General features: G+C 38.8%; 1 protein-coding gene across 7 annotated transcripts in view; it reads left to right on the top strand.

Moving 5' to 3' along the window:
• LOC105698582 (dynactin subunit 1) overlaps positions 1 to 15,927 on the top strand; it is a 50,293-nt gene extending 34,366 nt beyond the window's left edge. For 5 of the 7 annotated variants that reach the window (XM_012422946.2, XM_012422944.1, XM_012422949.2 and 2 more), the window contains 15 exons: positions 219 to 281; positions 1,152 to 1,289; positions 1,373 to 1,510; positions 7,370 to 7,609; positions 7,702 to 7,953; positions 8,530 to 8,646; positions 8,731 to 8,974; positions 9,174 to 9,456; positions 10,190 to 10,614; positions 10,759 to 10,995; positions 11,085 to 11,379; positions 11,466 to 11,661; positions 11,994 to 12,371; positions 12,701 to 12,862; positions 12,952 to 15,927. In XM_012422946.2, coding sequence (XP_012278369.1) covers positions 219 to 281; positions 1,152 to 1,289; positions 1,373 to 1,510; positions 7,370 to 7,609; positions 7,702 to 7,953; positions 8,530 to 8,646; positions 8,731 to 8,974; positions 9,174 to 9,456; positions 10,190 to 10,614; positions 10,759 to 10,995; positions 11,085 to 11,379; positions 11,466 to 11,661; positions 11,994 to 12,371; positions 12,701 to 12,862; positions 12,952 to 13,170 — 3,387 coding nt within the window. In that variant the 3' untranslated portion in view covers positions 13,171 to 15,927. The remainder of the gene's footprint in view (positions 1 to 218; positions 282 to 1,151; positions 1,290 to 1,372; positions 1,511 to 7,369; positions 7,610 to 7,701; positions 7,954 to 8,529; positions 8,647 to 8,730; positions 8,975 to 9,173; positions 9,457 to 10,189; positions 10,615 to 10,758; positions 10,996 to 11,084; positions 11,380 to 11,465; positions 11,662 to 11,993; positions 12,372 to 12,700; positions 12,863 to 12,951) is intronic. The other 2 variants (XM_023434079.1, XM_012422948.2) reach the window with 2 other exon arrangements.
• The last annotated feature ends 703 nt before the right edge of the window (positions 15,928 to 16,630 follow it).

The following is a 16,630-nucleotide window of genomic DNA, read 5'->3' as shown; positions in this document are numbered from 1 at the left end:
ACCAATTTAATCAGAACATGTTACGATATTTATATATGTTCCGCTACGCCGCATTATACGTTCGTGTATAAAATCATCAACGCATGTCACGTATAACGGGTGTCTTTTGTTCCTTTTTAATAAGATACTCAGATTTGAGACCGAACGCTTAAGAAATGAATTTAAAACCATAAGATTCATGCGGGATTCATATGGGAATATGCACGTACGTGTTTCAGAAATCCCCTAGCACGAGCTCGCCTCCCGGCAAAAAGCCAAAGGCCCAAGATGATCAGAATGATGTAATTAATACTCATTAATTGTAATCTTTCCGTTCTTTAGTACAATCACCTATCCGATATATCTTATACATCCGTGTGTTACTGTTTGTCGATATATCATGGCCTCCATAACACAATTTCATAACGATCAGTAACATTGTTCATCATGCGACTCGTGTGTTCTCGAAATTTTAGTGGGTTTGGTCCGATTAATCATCTTCCCTTGCATCCAATGGTATGCTTTTTCGTTTGTAACCGTGTCTTGGTACGAGCGTTTTCGATAAAGAACCTTCTCCTGTAGATTACTTTGCCCGCCCTCTAAGGAAACTGGGAAAGAAAGGATAAAGTAAAAACTTTAGAAGGTGAATCCCTGATCGAAAGTCTGACGGAACGTTTGGATCACTTAGCTGCAGTGGTGTTCAAAGAATGATCATTCATTAAACGAGTCATCTGTCATAAACGACTTCTCACTTTCTAGAATAGACTTTATAGAAACCTAGCTTTGTATAAATGTATCATGTTAATCATATAACACGTCTCGACTCATCTCCTAGGTTTTCTTGAGTTCTTTAGAACTAATAGAGATATAGATGTAGCTTTTTGGTGTTTGCTATTACAAATAATATTAATAAATACCTTAACAACGACTAATTCTGCTGGGTGTACATACAACAACGCCATGGAACACTATGATCTATGGATGACCTCGTAGGATGTTGTCTTTTATTGCCGCATTTTTCCTTTACTTTGACTGGTTTTTATGTTTGGCATCATTGGATATCTTTTAACGGCACTGCATCGTTCAATGGCATTCCGGCACCGAAAGAAACATCCTGCGGTGTTAGAGAATACATTTCATTGTTTGATACTGGTTTTCTTTGTTTCATACAGACGGGTTTCGTGGAAACGTTGAAGCCGCAATTTGTGCCAGGTCAAGCAATAGCTGGAGCCGGAGTGGCGCCTAGTTTGGTCGAAGAAAAGTTATCGCAACTACAACTAGCCCAGGAAAATGAAAACTTAAAAGCTCAGGTAAACAATTGAGAAGTTAACATAATCATATGCAGCATGAGTTACAACTTGACGTTATTGGTTCATTATAATGCCTGTTACAGATGCGCGATTTGAATGAAAAATTGGATACTCTACGAGTGAAAAGAATGCAAGATAAAGAGAAATTTAAGGAGTTCGAGAAAGCTAAACTTCATTTGGAGCAGCTGTTGGAATTTAAAAATAAAGTCATGGAAAGTCAGGTATGCTCCTTCACTGTGTCTTTTCTAATTATAGATCAAATGAATTATACATTAAAAAGAGACGGTAGCCGTTACAACCGTTATTCTAAATGCAATTACATTTATTGCGACGCATCTGCCCGATCAGCGATCACGGCTTAAGAACGTTGGGCCTTTAGACTTAATGTTATGTTAAATTCCTTCTTAAAATACGAAGAAGTTTAAAAGTTTAGAACTTGATTGTTAACGACGCACATTAATCGTTCTTGTTATTATTGGGTTGGCATTTAAATGATTGCGGATTTTAAATGAGAAGAATCTGTCGAAAAAATCCGTAATCATTTAGTTGCCAACCCAATAGTTCTTTAAATTAACGCGGGCAGAATTTTTGGCTCCCTCCATTGTTATACTTAGTTGGATGAATTGAATTAAGAAATTTTAAGAAAGGTTTTACGAGTATAATCAAGAACATCCAAGATATCGCAAAACCGTCATAAAGTTTTTGGGTCTGCTGGTACGTACGAGTGAACGCTGCTGCCGTCCTTGATGATGAAGATTATGGGAGGATTGTGAAGTTGTTATGCAAAGATTATTTAACCGTTTCGGACGGGACTGTTTCTTGTAAAGACTTTTGGTCTACTCTGCACAGACACATGCACCCGCAAAGGGTTAATAAGAGAGACAGGGAGCTGCCAAATGCTCCATGCTTCGCCTTGCATTTGGAGAAAAAAAAAGAGCAGGTCCAACTTCTGGCCCTTGGAGGAACAAATTGTTGGATTTTTATGCTGAAGGGAGCTGAACCAAACCCTGTGCCTTTTAGTAGGGACGATGTGGGAGGATTTTAGTGCAGAGAGGGATAGTGTGTCTCTTATAATAATTTTCAGTAAAAATATTAGAATTTGGTCCATCCGGAATCTTTCTCCTTTGGCGTGGTAAATACATGTGCAAAATTTCACTCCATCGTATGATTGATTCTTGCCTTCAGACCCTGAAAGTTACGATATTCTGTAAACTTGTTAGGAATTTCGTACTTTTCGAGGAGAAAATGGTTACAATAGGTAACATAATCTTAGAATTCAATGACATAATAACGCAATTTCTTCAGAATGCATAATTTTAATCTGAAAATAGTTTAAAAGTGAATTTTTGGTCAATAATTTCATATGCATAATTTTCCGTGCTTGCTGATTGACCTGGGAAAACATCAGAAGGCGTCTTGGACTAAACTTACAACAGTAGGTCACCAGGTTACGTTTGCCCTGCACTAGTGCTACAGCGTAAGCAGAACTACGGCGCACGAACTGTCTGTCGACACTTGAGTCTCTTCGACAGACCGTTCGTGCGCAGTAGTTCTGCTTACGCTTTAGCAGTAGTGCAGTTTGAACGTAGCCTGACGATCTACTGTTGTAGATTTATTGTTAGTCCGAGACGTCTCCTTATTGTTTCTCCTTTGCTATGGTATATACGTGTGCCAAATTTCAACTCAATCGTGCCTTACGGTGATATGGAAAAAAAAGTCAGCTTATACAGGGTGTAACAGAACTCGTAGTTTTACGGTTACACAGCGCTATCTCTGTTGAAAAAGAAGTCGAAAAGTCCTGTACTATTTTTTCCCACAGTGCATAAATTTCCTGTAATAACTAACAAGCAAACATTTCCAAATGTCCGCTGCCGATCTTATTGATTTTTATATATGTTGAAGAACGGACAAATCTAAGACACGTGTTATTTTTAACTGCAATGGTCCACATTAAAGGGGTGAAACAACCCCCCGAAGTTTGGAGAAAATTCGATTTTTATATTAATTTTCATAGAAGCAGTGGAGGAATTTCGATGAAACTTGGCATAAACGTATTCTGTACAAGGACGGTGAAAACACAATATTCTCCAGTAATGCTACACCACCTCAAGGGGGTGAACTACCCTTCAGGCGAAATTTTATTGTAATATCTATTAAACAAGCACTCCTACTTAAGTTCTACTTACGCCATGAATTACTTACGCTCACGAAAAATATGGAAATACGTGTTTTTTGTTTTTTTCCAATAAACATTTATACATTGGTTGAAAAGAATGGATGTAGGTGACATATGTGAATATTCCGACTATCTTTATTGGGTTATATCGTGACCAATTCATTGTACATGCATCGTGTGAACGTGCTAATTCCTCAAAATGTCGTTGGTTTTCATAACATGCAATTATTTATAAATGAATTAAAAAAACATTTTAAGAGACTGAAATTGTTTCGCAACAGATTCGATGACGATATAACCCAATAAAGATAATCGGGATATATTCGTATACCACCTACATCCATTCTTTACTACCAATGTATAAATGTTATTGGCAAAAAAAAAAAAACACGTATTTCCTCATTTTTCGTGAGCAATCACATGGCGTAAGTAGAACTTAAGTAGGAGTGCTTGTTTAATAGATATTACAATAAAATTTCGCCTGAAGGGTATTCCATACATCCATTCTTTACAACCAACGTATAAATGTCGTCATAAAACGTACGTCAAGGGAAGCGTCATGGCGTTCGCGACGGTGGTAACGCGTCTCGTGAAGGACCGAAGTCAGCATAGCGATGTACTTCGCATATCCGTCGGAGAAACATCGTTGGCGGAGGTCTACCAAGTTGCACTGCTTCAATCGTGACGCAAGGATCTTGCGTAGGTGCCTGACAGCAACCGAGCTGACACTGATCGGCCTAAAGTCGGCGGCTGACCGGTCAACCAGACCCTTCTTCTGGATGAAGACAGTGCGACCTGCCAGCAACGAAGTCGAGAAACCACCGCTGACAAACACCATGCTAAAGACGAGAGCCTTCACAGACATAGGAACTGCGCGTCATGCACGCGAGGTTACCCCGTCGAGACTGGGGGCAGAAGCGAGGGGAGCGGAGATAGGATCACCTCGGAGGTTCATCAGCCAAAGGGTACTAAGCTCCCTCACCACGACAAGGTGGCGGTACCAAGAGGACTAAAACTTACCTACCCTAAGTTGTCTTACTTGAAATATACGGGCCCTTACGGGGCCCTCTCTGTCCATCGATTCATCCGCGGTGGCGTCGGGCCTTTCTGACTTAGGTCAAGGGGTTTTACAACGGGTTTCGGTACAGGTTCAGTACTCTTATAATCGTGGTTCTGTTATCATCATCATCGTCGTCGCCCTAGGCACAGACTACTTTTTCGCACAGACATTATAGGTGGACTGTCATATAGTTTTTGAGCAGCCAACATGCGACACCGCCTTGCGCGGAACGAAAAGGAAGTATACCCATCCCAGCCTTAAAATGATTGGATTTTTATAGAAAAAAGATTTCTTGATGTTTTTGATATCGCTGAAGCCAAGTCAGATAATACAATTTCAAAATTTAAAATGACGGACCTAATATGGCGGACAAAAAATCGCAGACTGATTTGATTTTGATAAGAAAAAAAGGATTGCTCTAAAATTTTGGGATCGCTGAATTCAAATATAAAAACAGAATATGAATTTCAAAATTCAAAATGGCGGATCGAACATGGCGAATAATATATTTTAAAAATGACTGAATTATTATAAAAAGACAGTTTAGCGTGGTGTTTATAACCGCTTAATCTAAATCTGGTAACAGAATTTTAAAACTCAATATGACGGATAAAAAATTTAATGATTAGATTTTTGTTCGAAGAAATTGTTTTTCAAGATCTCTAGGGCCATTGACTTCAAATCTGTAAAAACAATTATTAAAACCAAAGTGGTGGATCCAATATGGCGGATAAAAATGTAAAAATGTTTGGATTTTTATAAAAATGAGTTTCTCAAGGTATTCGTGCCTGCTGAATCCAACTTTGGCAACAAAATTTAAAAACGTAAAATGGCGGATAAAAAATTTTAACACGGTTAAAATTTGGTTCGAAAACATGCTTTCTTAAGATCTTTATGGCCATTGATTCCAAATCTGGAAACAACATTTTAAAATGCAAAATGGTGGATCCAATATGGCGGATAAAAATTTTAAAATGGTTGGATTTTTGTAAAAATGAGTTTTCCACGGTAGTCGTGGTCGCTGAATTCAATTTTGGAAACAGATTATAATAATTGAAAATAGCCGACCTAATATGGCGGATAAAAATGTAAAAATAGTTGGATCTTTATAACAGTGGGTTTCTCGCGGTTTTCGAGGTAGATAAATCCACATTTGATACTAGAATTTCAAAATTCATATTGGCGGTTAAATTATGGTGCCATTAAAAATGTTCAGGGTGGTAATATAAAAAATATATTTATACATACTGCGTATATGAAATATACATATTCTTAGTAACTTTGTATCAAATTATGTGATATTATAGGAATGTATTAGTTACATTTGCCGATTTTATTATTAATAATAGAGACATTAACAATTTTTTTTTTACACAAGGGAGTGAAATCCCCTCAAGACACCTTAATTTTAGCCAGGTACATTTATCTTTAATCAGTTAATTGCAAAAAAAGCTCAAATTTCTCCCTTCTCGCTCAAGTCAACTATTTTTGCCAAATATGGTATAACATTCATTCCATTAAAGTCTTAGGTAAAATCTTTTTGCCAAATGTCACAGTACATTTGGTTTGACGTATGTTGTATGTACAAGATTTTCTGCTTCCTCAAACCGAAGACAAATAAAATATTGTTTTAAAATTTAGTTTCTAATTTTTTTATTTCTTTCGATAAATTTTGTAATATTTGTCTCGGTTTGAGGAAGCAGAAAATCGTGTACATACAACATACGTGAAACCAAGTGTACTGTGACTTTTGGCAAAAAGATTTTAGCTGAGACTTTAACGAAATGAATGTTTTACTATATTTGGCAAAAATAGTTGATTTGAGCTTTTTGTGGGAAGGGAGCAATTTGAGCTTTTTTTGCAATTAATTGCATAAAATAAATGTATTTGGCTAAATTTTTGTACACCGTCGGTGTACGTTGTCCGTGGTAGCGACGTCCCCTTCGGGAGTGGTTGGGGCGCAGGTAGATCGGGAAATTGGCCCGGAGCGGCCCGCGAATTCGGGTGCGGAGCCTGATTTTTGCCCGAAGACGGAGAGAAAGTGAAAAGGGGTCGCGGGCAGGGGGAGGGGGGGGAGCGTGCCTGAGAGGCACGACCGTCGATGCGCGCGCAATTCGCGGCCGCGGATGCGGAGAATTGCGAGTTCGCGATAGCCTCGCGGGGAGATAAGCGGGATCGGGAGGTTGTGCCGGAGATACCGGTCAACGGGGAGGAAGCGAGGATAATCCGTTCTTACGTTACTTCTAAACGGAAATAAAACTTCTTTGCCTTTTTCAATCCATATAGTATTTTTTTTTTTACTTTTTCATTACATTTGCACTGTTCATGATTTTCAATTATCCGTACACTCACCGTCTGATTGAGAGTCCACTGTCATTGATTTCCTTTGAATTAATAATTGAACATGTAATTTGTTACGTATATTGAATTGATTATACCGGGTTGTCGGAAAAGTCATTTTAGTAACAGATGGCATAGAAAAAATGCGTCATGACTTTTTCGACAACCCAGTAAATTAGGAGTGCGTAGGTTAATCGAGTTTCTCTCAATTGCATAATTTGTACATGTAAAATATATAAAATAAAAACATGCAAATCAAAGTACATAGTAGTACATATGAAATGAATAAAAATAATTACATACGTAATTCAATAAAAAAACTGTATTAACCCTTTTAGTGCCGGCCGAAGTCGTTAGCCCTTGTAAAACGACGATATATCGTTCTCCGGCACTAAAAGGGTTAATGTTGCTCAGAGTCCTTGTACACTGCCGGTCAAGTGACTGTCATTAATTTGTTTCAACGCTTGATCATGATTACCGCTTTTCTTTCCATTTTACTTTCAGGCTAGTTTGCAAAGAGAATTACAAAGAGCTCGCCAAGAAGCTCGAGAGGCACAAGTTGCGAGAGAACAGTATCAAGATGAAATGGCAGATCTCGCGGAAACTGTAGAGATGGCTACTCTCGACAAAGAGATGGCCGAAGAAAAGGCTGAAACGTTACAGATCGAACTGGACCAAATCAAGGAGAAATTAGAAGAGCAAACGTTGGATCTTGAAATATTGCGCACCGAAATGTCGGAGCGGGTAAATGCTCCTTCAAATGAGATACATGAACGTAGGAAAATAAAATAAAAATGTAAGATCGAGAATAATTATTATTAACTGTGTTTATACAGGCCGCAGGAGGACCTATCCAGACAGGTGCGTCGAGCTATGAAATAAAACAATTGGAACAGCAAAATAGCAGGTTACGGGAGACATTGGTGAGAATGAGAGATCTTTCTGCTCATGAAAAGCACGAGTTTCAAAAACTTCAAAAGGATTTGGACCAAAAGAAATCGGAAATCCTAGAATTGGGACGCACGAAGGAAAAACTTTCCGCGCGCGTTGAGGAAATGGAACATCAGATTGCTGATTTACAAGAACAAGTAACTATCGCACGGCGTTACATCAATTGTCCTTCTTTAGGTTGCATAGACGAAAAATAGGACGACACTGGAAAAAAAACTTAATTACATCTAATTAATTGAATGCAACGTACTTTATTCTATTTTTCTTTGACGCTTTCGCCGTGAGCTTCAGTTTTTTTTTTTTACATTTCTTTTACCGAATTTATAAACAAGTAGGTGTGATTATAGAACTAATTCCCTTAAAATATCCACGTTGGACGTGTTTCTTAGTAAGACGTTAGCATTTTTGTATCAATGAATTAAATATTCTAAACCAACAAAATATTGTCAATACCGAAATAGATTTAAATGCAAATGCATTCCTGAGACCGTTCTTTTTTCCAGAATTACGTTCGAAATTTCTGATCTGTTATAACCCAATCCATCCTTGATACATATTAGTATTATACATTTTTAATGATCATCTTTTCCTTTTGTGTCGATTTATGCTAGTTTGACCTTATGAGTTTTACTTTCGTTTTCAAGAAAAACCTCCATTTACTTCTCCCCTAAGATTATTATTCCACGGTACTATAATCTAAACCTTGTGAACAGGTTGATGCGGCGCTAGGTGCAGAGGAAATGGTTGAAGTGCTGGGAGAACGAAAAATGGCTTTGGAAGAAAAAGTTGTGGAATTAGAAGAGGCTGTAGCAGATCTGGAGGCATTGCAGGTACTTTTAGTCAAGGATGTAGCAATAAATAAAAAAAATGGAAGAAAGAGTGAACAGCTTGATTTGACGTATGTAATATTTTAGGAAATGTCGGATGAATTGGCAGAGTCGTCGAAAGAATTGGAATCGGAGTTACGAGAAGAATTGGATTTGGCTGTCGGAGCCACCAGAGATGCTTTGAGGCATCGGGATGCAGCTTTGGAGACCCTAGCCGATCGCGAACTTACCATTACAAAATTCCGTGAACTCACTCATCAGCTGCAGGAACAGTGTTTGCAATTACAACAGCAGCTACGATCGACCGAAACGGCCAAGACTGGAACAAAGGGTAACGGAATTTGGTTTAGAAAACAAGAGCGTTCCCATGTATTTCAGAAAATGAATTTATCAGCAATGACGTACGACGTACATTTTTGCATATTCTTAGAATATGATTTTCGGTTGTATTCCTTAACCGTCATGAAATGATCAATAACAAGGGGTGTATATTACCTGAAAGGATCAATTGAATGTTGGTTTTCCATTAGGAGCCGAACAACAATTGGCGGAAATCCTAGATTTCCAGAAGACGTTTGCGGAAACCCGAGCTCAGACTAAAGCTGTTGACCTTGAATTGCGAAGGCTTGAAACCGAAGAGGCTCGTACTCACGTAAGATACATGTTGTCTTTCGTGTCGCCCGCTTTTCTAGCGCGCGGTGGAGATCACGATGCTATTTTAACGTTACTTCTCATACCGAGAATCCGGCAAAAAACCGAAATCCTGATTTCCCAAGTACGGGATAAGTACAGACCGATTGAAAAAATTGACAGGTAATCTATGACTTTCCATCCGTATATATAAAATGTGTAGGACAAATAACAGAAATCCGTCTAGTTCATATTCTAGTATCTAGTTACCGAGATCCTTTTCTAAACGTCAATGAAAGTAGGAAAAGCTTTCTGGAACGATGCTCAGATCTTGAATTACCTCTTAAAGAGAGAAATTAAGTAAAGAGTCTAATTGTTTTAGAAACTTGAAATGTATCGCCCTTGATTTATCACAACTTAAGGTGATACGAAAGGGTCATTCTATATATCCAAAACGTGAAAAAATTGTCTCCAAACTGGGTGCATCGAACTATCGGAAACTTTAACACGAGATTATGGAGCCCCTAAGGAAGAACGCGATGTTCGTGAAATTTCATTTTTCGAAGAAAAATGTCTTTCTTTGGCCCTTGTCCGAGATTGATAGGAATTTTTTGCCGAAAAATGAAATTTCACGAGCATCGCGTTCTTTTTTAGGGCCTTCTTAATCTCGTGATAAAGTTTCAAATGATTCGGTACGCCCAATTTAGAGAAAAGTTTCAATATTTTGACCTTTTGATACGTATATATCACACTTTCATGTCACCTTAATGATTAGAAAGTCTATATTTTTATGAAAATGTTTAGCCTTAAGCTAGTTTAGTCCATGTGATGTATAAATTATATTACTTAACCTTGTACAGTGACAGGAATGTCTAGAAATTTGAGAACTGTAATTATGATAATTTTACTTTTTTAGGGCTACTGTAATCAAAGGACATTCCGTAGCGCAGTATGTCTTCAGAAGCCGGCTGTGTTCATATATGTACTCACTCCAAACAGCTCTAGGATGCTTTGAGTCAGCTCTAAATGTTTGCTCTCCGGATACTCTACTTAAAGTAGGGGCTGCCTACCCTGAAATGGCTGCACAAGAAAAGTCATTAGATTCCTTAATTGAATTGGTAAAGAGGGATCAACTTGATGAGAACTTGCCAATGGATGCTCTTGAAAAGTGTTGCGCATATTTCTCCACGATGTTTTCCGTATTATTCGGAGATGGCAATTACATTAACCAGGCTCGACTAGTTGTCGATGGAACGAGAACCCTTGGTAACGCGTGCGACGCCATTGCTACGGATGCAACTGCTATTAAAACTCTCATTAATGGAGAGGGAGGTGATATAGGTACATTCCTTTAAAATATTTTTTTTTCATGCCATTTAACTACTGTCTCGCAAACAAGCTTTTATTAAAAGTAACTATTTTTCAAATTCATTATAAAGTATCATTAAAGTAGTAGTAATTTACATTAATGTATATATTGCACAGGACTGTTATGCCAGCACCTCGAGACATCTTGTGAGGTGATACAGCAGCATTTGAAATCGGCGCGAAGAAGAGTACCTCGAGATCAACTTTCATCTTCTTCGCTATCCATGTCTAATCTAGGACTGGATAATGATTGCGTTGAGCAGCTGTCTCTTAGCTGCCAACACGCCATCAAGATAATGAAGACACTTCAAGATGTACTGAAAAGTGCATTACAAGCTATCGTAGCTAATGGAGGTAAATATTTTTTATTTATCTAATGTTTTTATACTCTTTATTTAAGTCCTGTTGATTAAATGAAATTAATACATCCATTTTTGGGGAAGATTTAGATACAGGTTTGTCTGCGGACAAGTTGAAGGAGATGGCTGCGATTTCCAGTGAGAAGGTCTACGACACGGAAGACCTAGGACCCGTAGCTACCATTAAAGCAAGTCTAATGACAATTCAACAACTTGCTGCTAATTTTGCACAGAAAATGGTAGAATGCGAGAACGAATTAGCTATATCTGGACACGCGATACCACAGTCAAGTACCGAAGGCGAAGAGTCAGTCCCACCCATTGTTATTCGCGCACAACTTGCACGTAAAGAGTCCGAAGAGACTAAAATACTCAGCAGGTGAACACGTTTTCATTTGACTTTTCTTGTTCAGTGTTAATGTAGTCGATACTTGTGATAACATTTTAATCTTTGTTTTTTCTTAGAAAATTGGAAGCAAGAGAAAGTGACATTCGTGAGGCGAGATTGGCATTGCGAGAGAAGCAAGAAGAGTTGTCTGAAATGACTCTAAGAAAAGAACTAGCCGAAAAGCGTGTGACAACACAGCAACACGAACTGGAATTGAATATTGAGAAATTGAAGAGAAAGTTGGAAGAAGCTCAGAATCAACTGAAGCGAAAGGTAGTTTTTATTTTTATACAAAAAATTGCTTGTAACTTAATTTACATTGTTATTTCGATCTTAAAATGTTGTGTACATACTTCAGAGATGTTGCACCTTCGATTTATGGGGGCGGGGGGAGTGAAAAGAAAATCGACTTTTCTTTTAATGTTACACGAGAATCCCCCCTTAAAGCGTACTGTTACTTTTAGCACTTCTTTTTACAGAGTAAATGCAGGGTAGTTTGAACCAATTCCAAATTTATTTTTATTTCTAAACACTGGTTTCATGAAAACCTTTGAGGACATTAAAGATATAGTGTTGAATTAATTAACGAATCGATTCGATTTTAGGAAAAAGAATTTGAAGAAACAATGGATCATCTTCAGACAGATATTGAAAGTCTGGAAACGGAAAAGGGTCAACTAAAAGAGAAACTAAAATCCTTTAGCAAGAAAACAGTAACAACCAGTGGGACAGATGGTATTTCAGCGGGCAGTCCTGGAACTAGCACTCCTAGTCCATCATCAACAGATGATAGAGTATTGGCTCAGGAGTTATCGGCATTGCGAGAAGCCTTGAATGAAGAACGTCGACAGAAAAATAAATTGCAAGCAGATTCTCTCCTACGAAAATTGGATTCCTTAGAGCCGCTGACTGTCATTTCAAGTTTGAAAAGTATGGATTCAAAGCTAAATGAACTTCATAAGAAGAAGCAAGATCTCTTAAAGGTAGATCATCTTTGCACCTTTAGTAACAAAAACACCTAACCTATTGATTATTAATTGATTAGTAAATGTACATGAGATGCATTCCTGGATTTCAGTCATTTAAGTCAAAATAAATAACGAATATAATAATATAATGTAATAATAATGTTTACGGCAAACGTATTTGTGTTAACGTAATATTCGATATATTTTTTAAACTTAGAAGCAATACGCTAACATAAATATGTGAATATAAAATTTGAATGAACATTTGATACTGCTTGGTTTTGCAAGATTAAAATTGCTCCATTGTACATGCAATATTTAATTGTGTACACTTTATTAACTAGGAAATGCAGAAGGTCGTATTGTTACCGGCAGTCCCTGCCATAAAAAGAAAGGGAAATGCACCAAAGGACCTACCTGTTTTAGAAAAGGCATTGCCAGCTTATCAATTGTTGCAGCGGCAAGCAGTCATGAATCAATTGAAAGAACGAGCAGATCAATTGGTGGTAATTGTTTCATTATTTTTTAACATTACTACGCAATATATTGTGTCACACATTCATCTATGCATTTCATGTACAATTTTTTGTCACAGCACGAAGTACACGAAGAAATGATTAAGCGCACCTTAGGAGGTATGGCAGAAGCGGACTTTGCTGTATTTCCAAGTCGAGAAATGGCAGCTGCCATAAAAGAGAAAGAACAACTATTGGCTGCACAAATAAGTATCCCTTATAACGGCCCGTCACAATCTCACGCTGTAAATGTGGGCACGCAAGAACTTAGAAAAATTCATGCTCTTCTGTGTTATTAAAAGCGAATTTGTTTAGGTGGCTAGGGATTTTAATTGTCATGTCGAAAATTTACTAAATTATGATCAGTAAACCCATTTAAAGGTTAAGGTGAAGTGAAATCCCCCGTTAGTCGATTCAAATAGACACATTTTTTAAAGGTATTGCACTAAACTCGTGAGCACCTAAGAATTATCCTAACGCTTTCAAAAGTTGGATTGAAACAAAAAGTTTTGTACTTAGCCTAGATCAGAAACGAAATGGCACCGAGTTTTCATATCTCGATCAATATATAATTATTAAAGGCTTTAATGCGGAAAACAAAAATGTTAGGACAAATGTACAACAATTTAGAACACTTTAGTAATCGAGAAACTCGCAATAGAACAGGATAAAGGCAAAAAAGTGTCTTATGAGCTGTGCTAAGATGAAGATAACATGTAGTCTCGGAGATAAAATTTAATTAGCACTGAATTTACAGATGGCGCAGGGTGGTACTTCTATAAATGCATTAAGTCTGCACCGATTATGGGTTTTTTACGGCATTCACAACGGTGAACGTCAAGGAGAATCGTCTCCGTAGCGTAGGTCGAGATGCAGTATTTTGGTTCCATAGGTGCGAATAACGGAACCGTTTACTGCGTATAGCAGTGTCTCGTTCGGCTCTGTGAGTGTTGTCTACGTGAGTGCCTGTGGAAGGACAGATACCTCGACGCCAAAATTTATCAGAAATCGCAACTCTGTATGTCTCCATCGTTGACGATGAGACAGTAACTTTTGTTTCCGTCGTCACGCGCTGCCTCTTCCTGTAACGACGGTGTTAGTTTTCCTGTCTCGGTGGTGGTCGTCCGTCTCAGGAGCACGGCGGAATGCACCTACTGGCCTTATACCCGAATCACGATGGTAGAAACGACGACCCCGACTGTTGTTATTCCGCTTTCTCGACATCGAGTGTTCACGCAGCCTGGTGTCTGAATTTGAACCGCTATGGTCCCCTTCTGTCCGCCTAATTACCTCGTCGATAGCTATACATGGGACCTTCATCTGCTTTCCCAGGGTGATTTTTTGTACGGGACGGGAGTCGGGCCCACCGAGTCTACGACGCGAAGTAGACTACTTGCTTCGACGATCTTGTCCACCAATTCCATCCTGTGTTTACGGAGAGGACGGTTTGGACATTGTTGGGCATGCGTTTCATTTACAATGACCGCAGTACCTTCGGGCTGGCTTTTCTGGCCGCGAGAGTCTGCATTTCTCTCAGAAGCTGGGATGGGCACTTGTTGCCCAGCTCCAAGCCGGAGAGGAAGATGCTTAGCTTTTTTTCCCCCAAGTTGACGAAGCAGGCGATGAGGCGTGTTTTTAAACATTGATATTTTTCACTCGGGGGAGACTACACGGACATTATTGTCTGCGTAGTTGCTTAGCACGGTGGAGTTGGGGACTGTAACGGCGGCCAAGAATTTGGAATTGTCGGACCGAATCTGGTGCGAAGAGAATTGCGCCTGAACATGGGCGAATCGTATTGCCGGGTTTTGCTCCCAGAAAGACGGTGGTCTCGATTTAATTTACGTCGGGTTGACCGCCTGGTGACTCGGGTACATCCGCTCCTCCAGGCTGTGCATTAGTAGGATGTGACGTCGGCAATAGGAATTATGCCCATCTATCACTTGAACCACTTTACAGTTTAGTTTGTCTGTTCATTCGAATACGCAGGTTACACAATGCGATTTTACCGACACAGAGGTTCAATAACAACATTCAAGCATTTTAACGGCGCTGCTTGATATGGAGCTTGTCAATTGTCTCCCGACGTTCCACCATTATGACGACCGGCAAGCTCCATATGAAGCTCCATATGAAGCAGTGTCGTTAGAATGCTTAAGTATTCTAAACATTAAGCACCATGTCAGTCACCGGGGACTGACAGTATACTTTCGTCGGATAAATTCGGACGTAGTCGGATATCGTGGGCTATAACGGAAGGGAAGACAAAATAGGCTTGACGCTTAACGCGTTAAGCCTCTGTGTCAATAAAACCGCATCGCGTAATCTTTGTATCCGAACGAACAGCCTAATAAAATTATTGAGCGGTCTATAGTGATAAATGTAAGTACTTCCCATTGCCGACGTCACACCCCTACATACTCTGCAGTCCGAATATCAGAAATCATGGATCTAGGGAATTTTCAAAGTTTTACTCCGATTTCTTTATAATCATTGTACGAAAACGACATATGTAGTATGCCATTCGGTATAATGTTCACTACAATACAACACTGCTGTCAGTGTAACAGCGAATATGGGTGATGTAGGTATTTAGAAGAATCTTTTTTACCGACAACATTTAAATTTCTCTACGAGTTTCACTTCATCTTAATCTCTTTTATTTTAGATATCGCCTCAAATAGACCTTGCAGTGGAGTTATAACAAAAATGTATTATTCTCTTGTATATATTATTAATGCTTTTTTACTAATTAAGTTCATATCGAATAAATAAGTTGTCATAACCTTATATAGTATTAAGATCTGGATTTTAAGTAGCGCGGGTAGAATTTTAGATAGCGATTTTGCATGAGCGTTGTACAATGTTAACGTTAACTGTACGCTTTCTTATAATTATTTACTTATTGTCTCTGGTTTGATGACTGGTGCATCAAGGGCGTGAGACAATTTGTGCTCTGAAGTCCGTACATTCAGTCTTTGGTAATGCATCGTGCCTCGATGATATGTGCGAACTGAACGTGTTTCTAAAATTATAAAGTATTTCATATCCTTGTATAAGCGTTATATTTCTCCCTCTTGGTATTAACAGGGAACAATACTATTCGACAAACTACGAGATGACCGCGCTGCCACGTAACAGCGAACCATACGCTAATAATGTCCAGTGTTATGCTAGCTTCGCATGCCCGCGCAGCACATAACGCCAGTAACCAATGAAGGACATGCAGTGGTCATACCCATTTTTGTATGGTGATGCGAAAGAGTCAGCCTGTATACAGGGTGTAACCGAACTAGTAGTCACGGCTTATACAGCGTTATCCTTGTTGTAAAAGGCATAGCGGAAAGGACGCCGGTAAGGCGCTATGCCGCAGACAGCCGAACGCAGCCCTACCGGCCTCCTCTGCGTTATGCGTTTCGTCGGAAACACGATTTATTGGCTGTGCTTCAATTAGTTATCATAGGAAATGTATGCATTGTAGGAAAAAATAGTACAGGACTTTTGGGCTCCCTTTTCAACAAGGGTAGCGCTGTATAAACCGTGACTACCAGTTCCGTTACACCCTGTATATCTCAGAGATCAAATCGTTGGTAAAAGTATTCTCCGAATTGGGTGTACCGATTCGTTTTAAACATTACCACGTGAATATGAAAACCCTAAGGTAGATCCTGAAACTCATGAAATTTAATTTTTTATGCAAAATTTATATATCATGGATTAGAACCAACATGGCGTGGTCCGTGCACGTTTATGATATTT

This window comes from Orussus abietinus, unplaced genomic scaffold (genome assembly GCF_000612105.2).
Source record: "Orussus abietinus isolate OABI.00-Male unplaced genomic scaffold, Oabi_2.0 scaffold294, whole genome shotgun sequence".
Classification (NCBI taxonomy): Eukaryota; Metazoa; Arthropoda; class Insecta; order Hymenoptera; family Orussidae; genus Orussus; species Orussus abietinus.
This window is presented reverse-complemented; position numbering and strand designations above follow the sequence as displayed.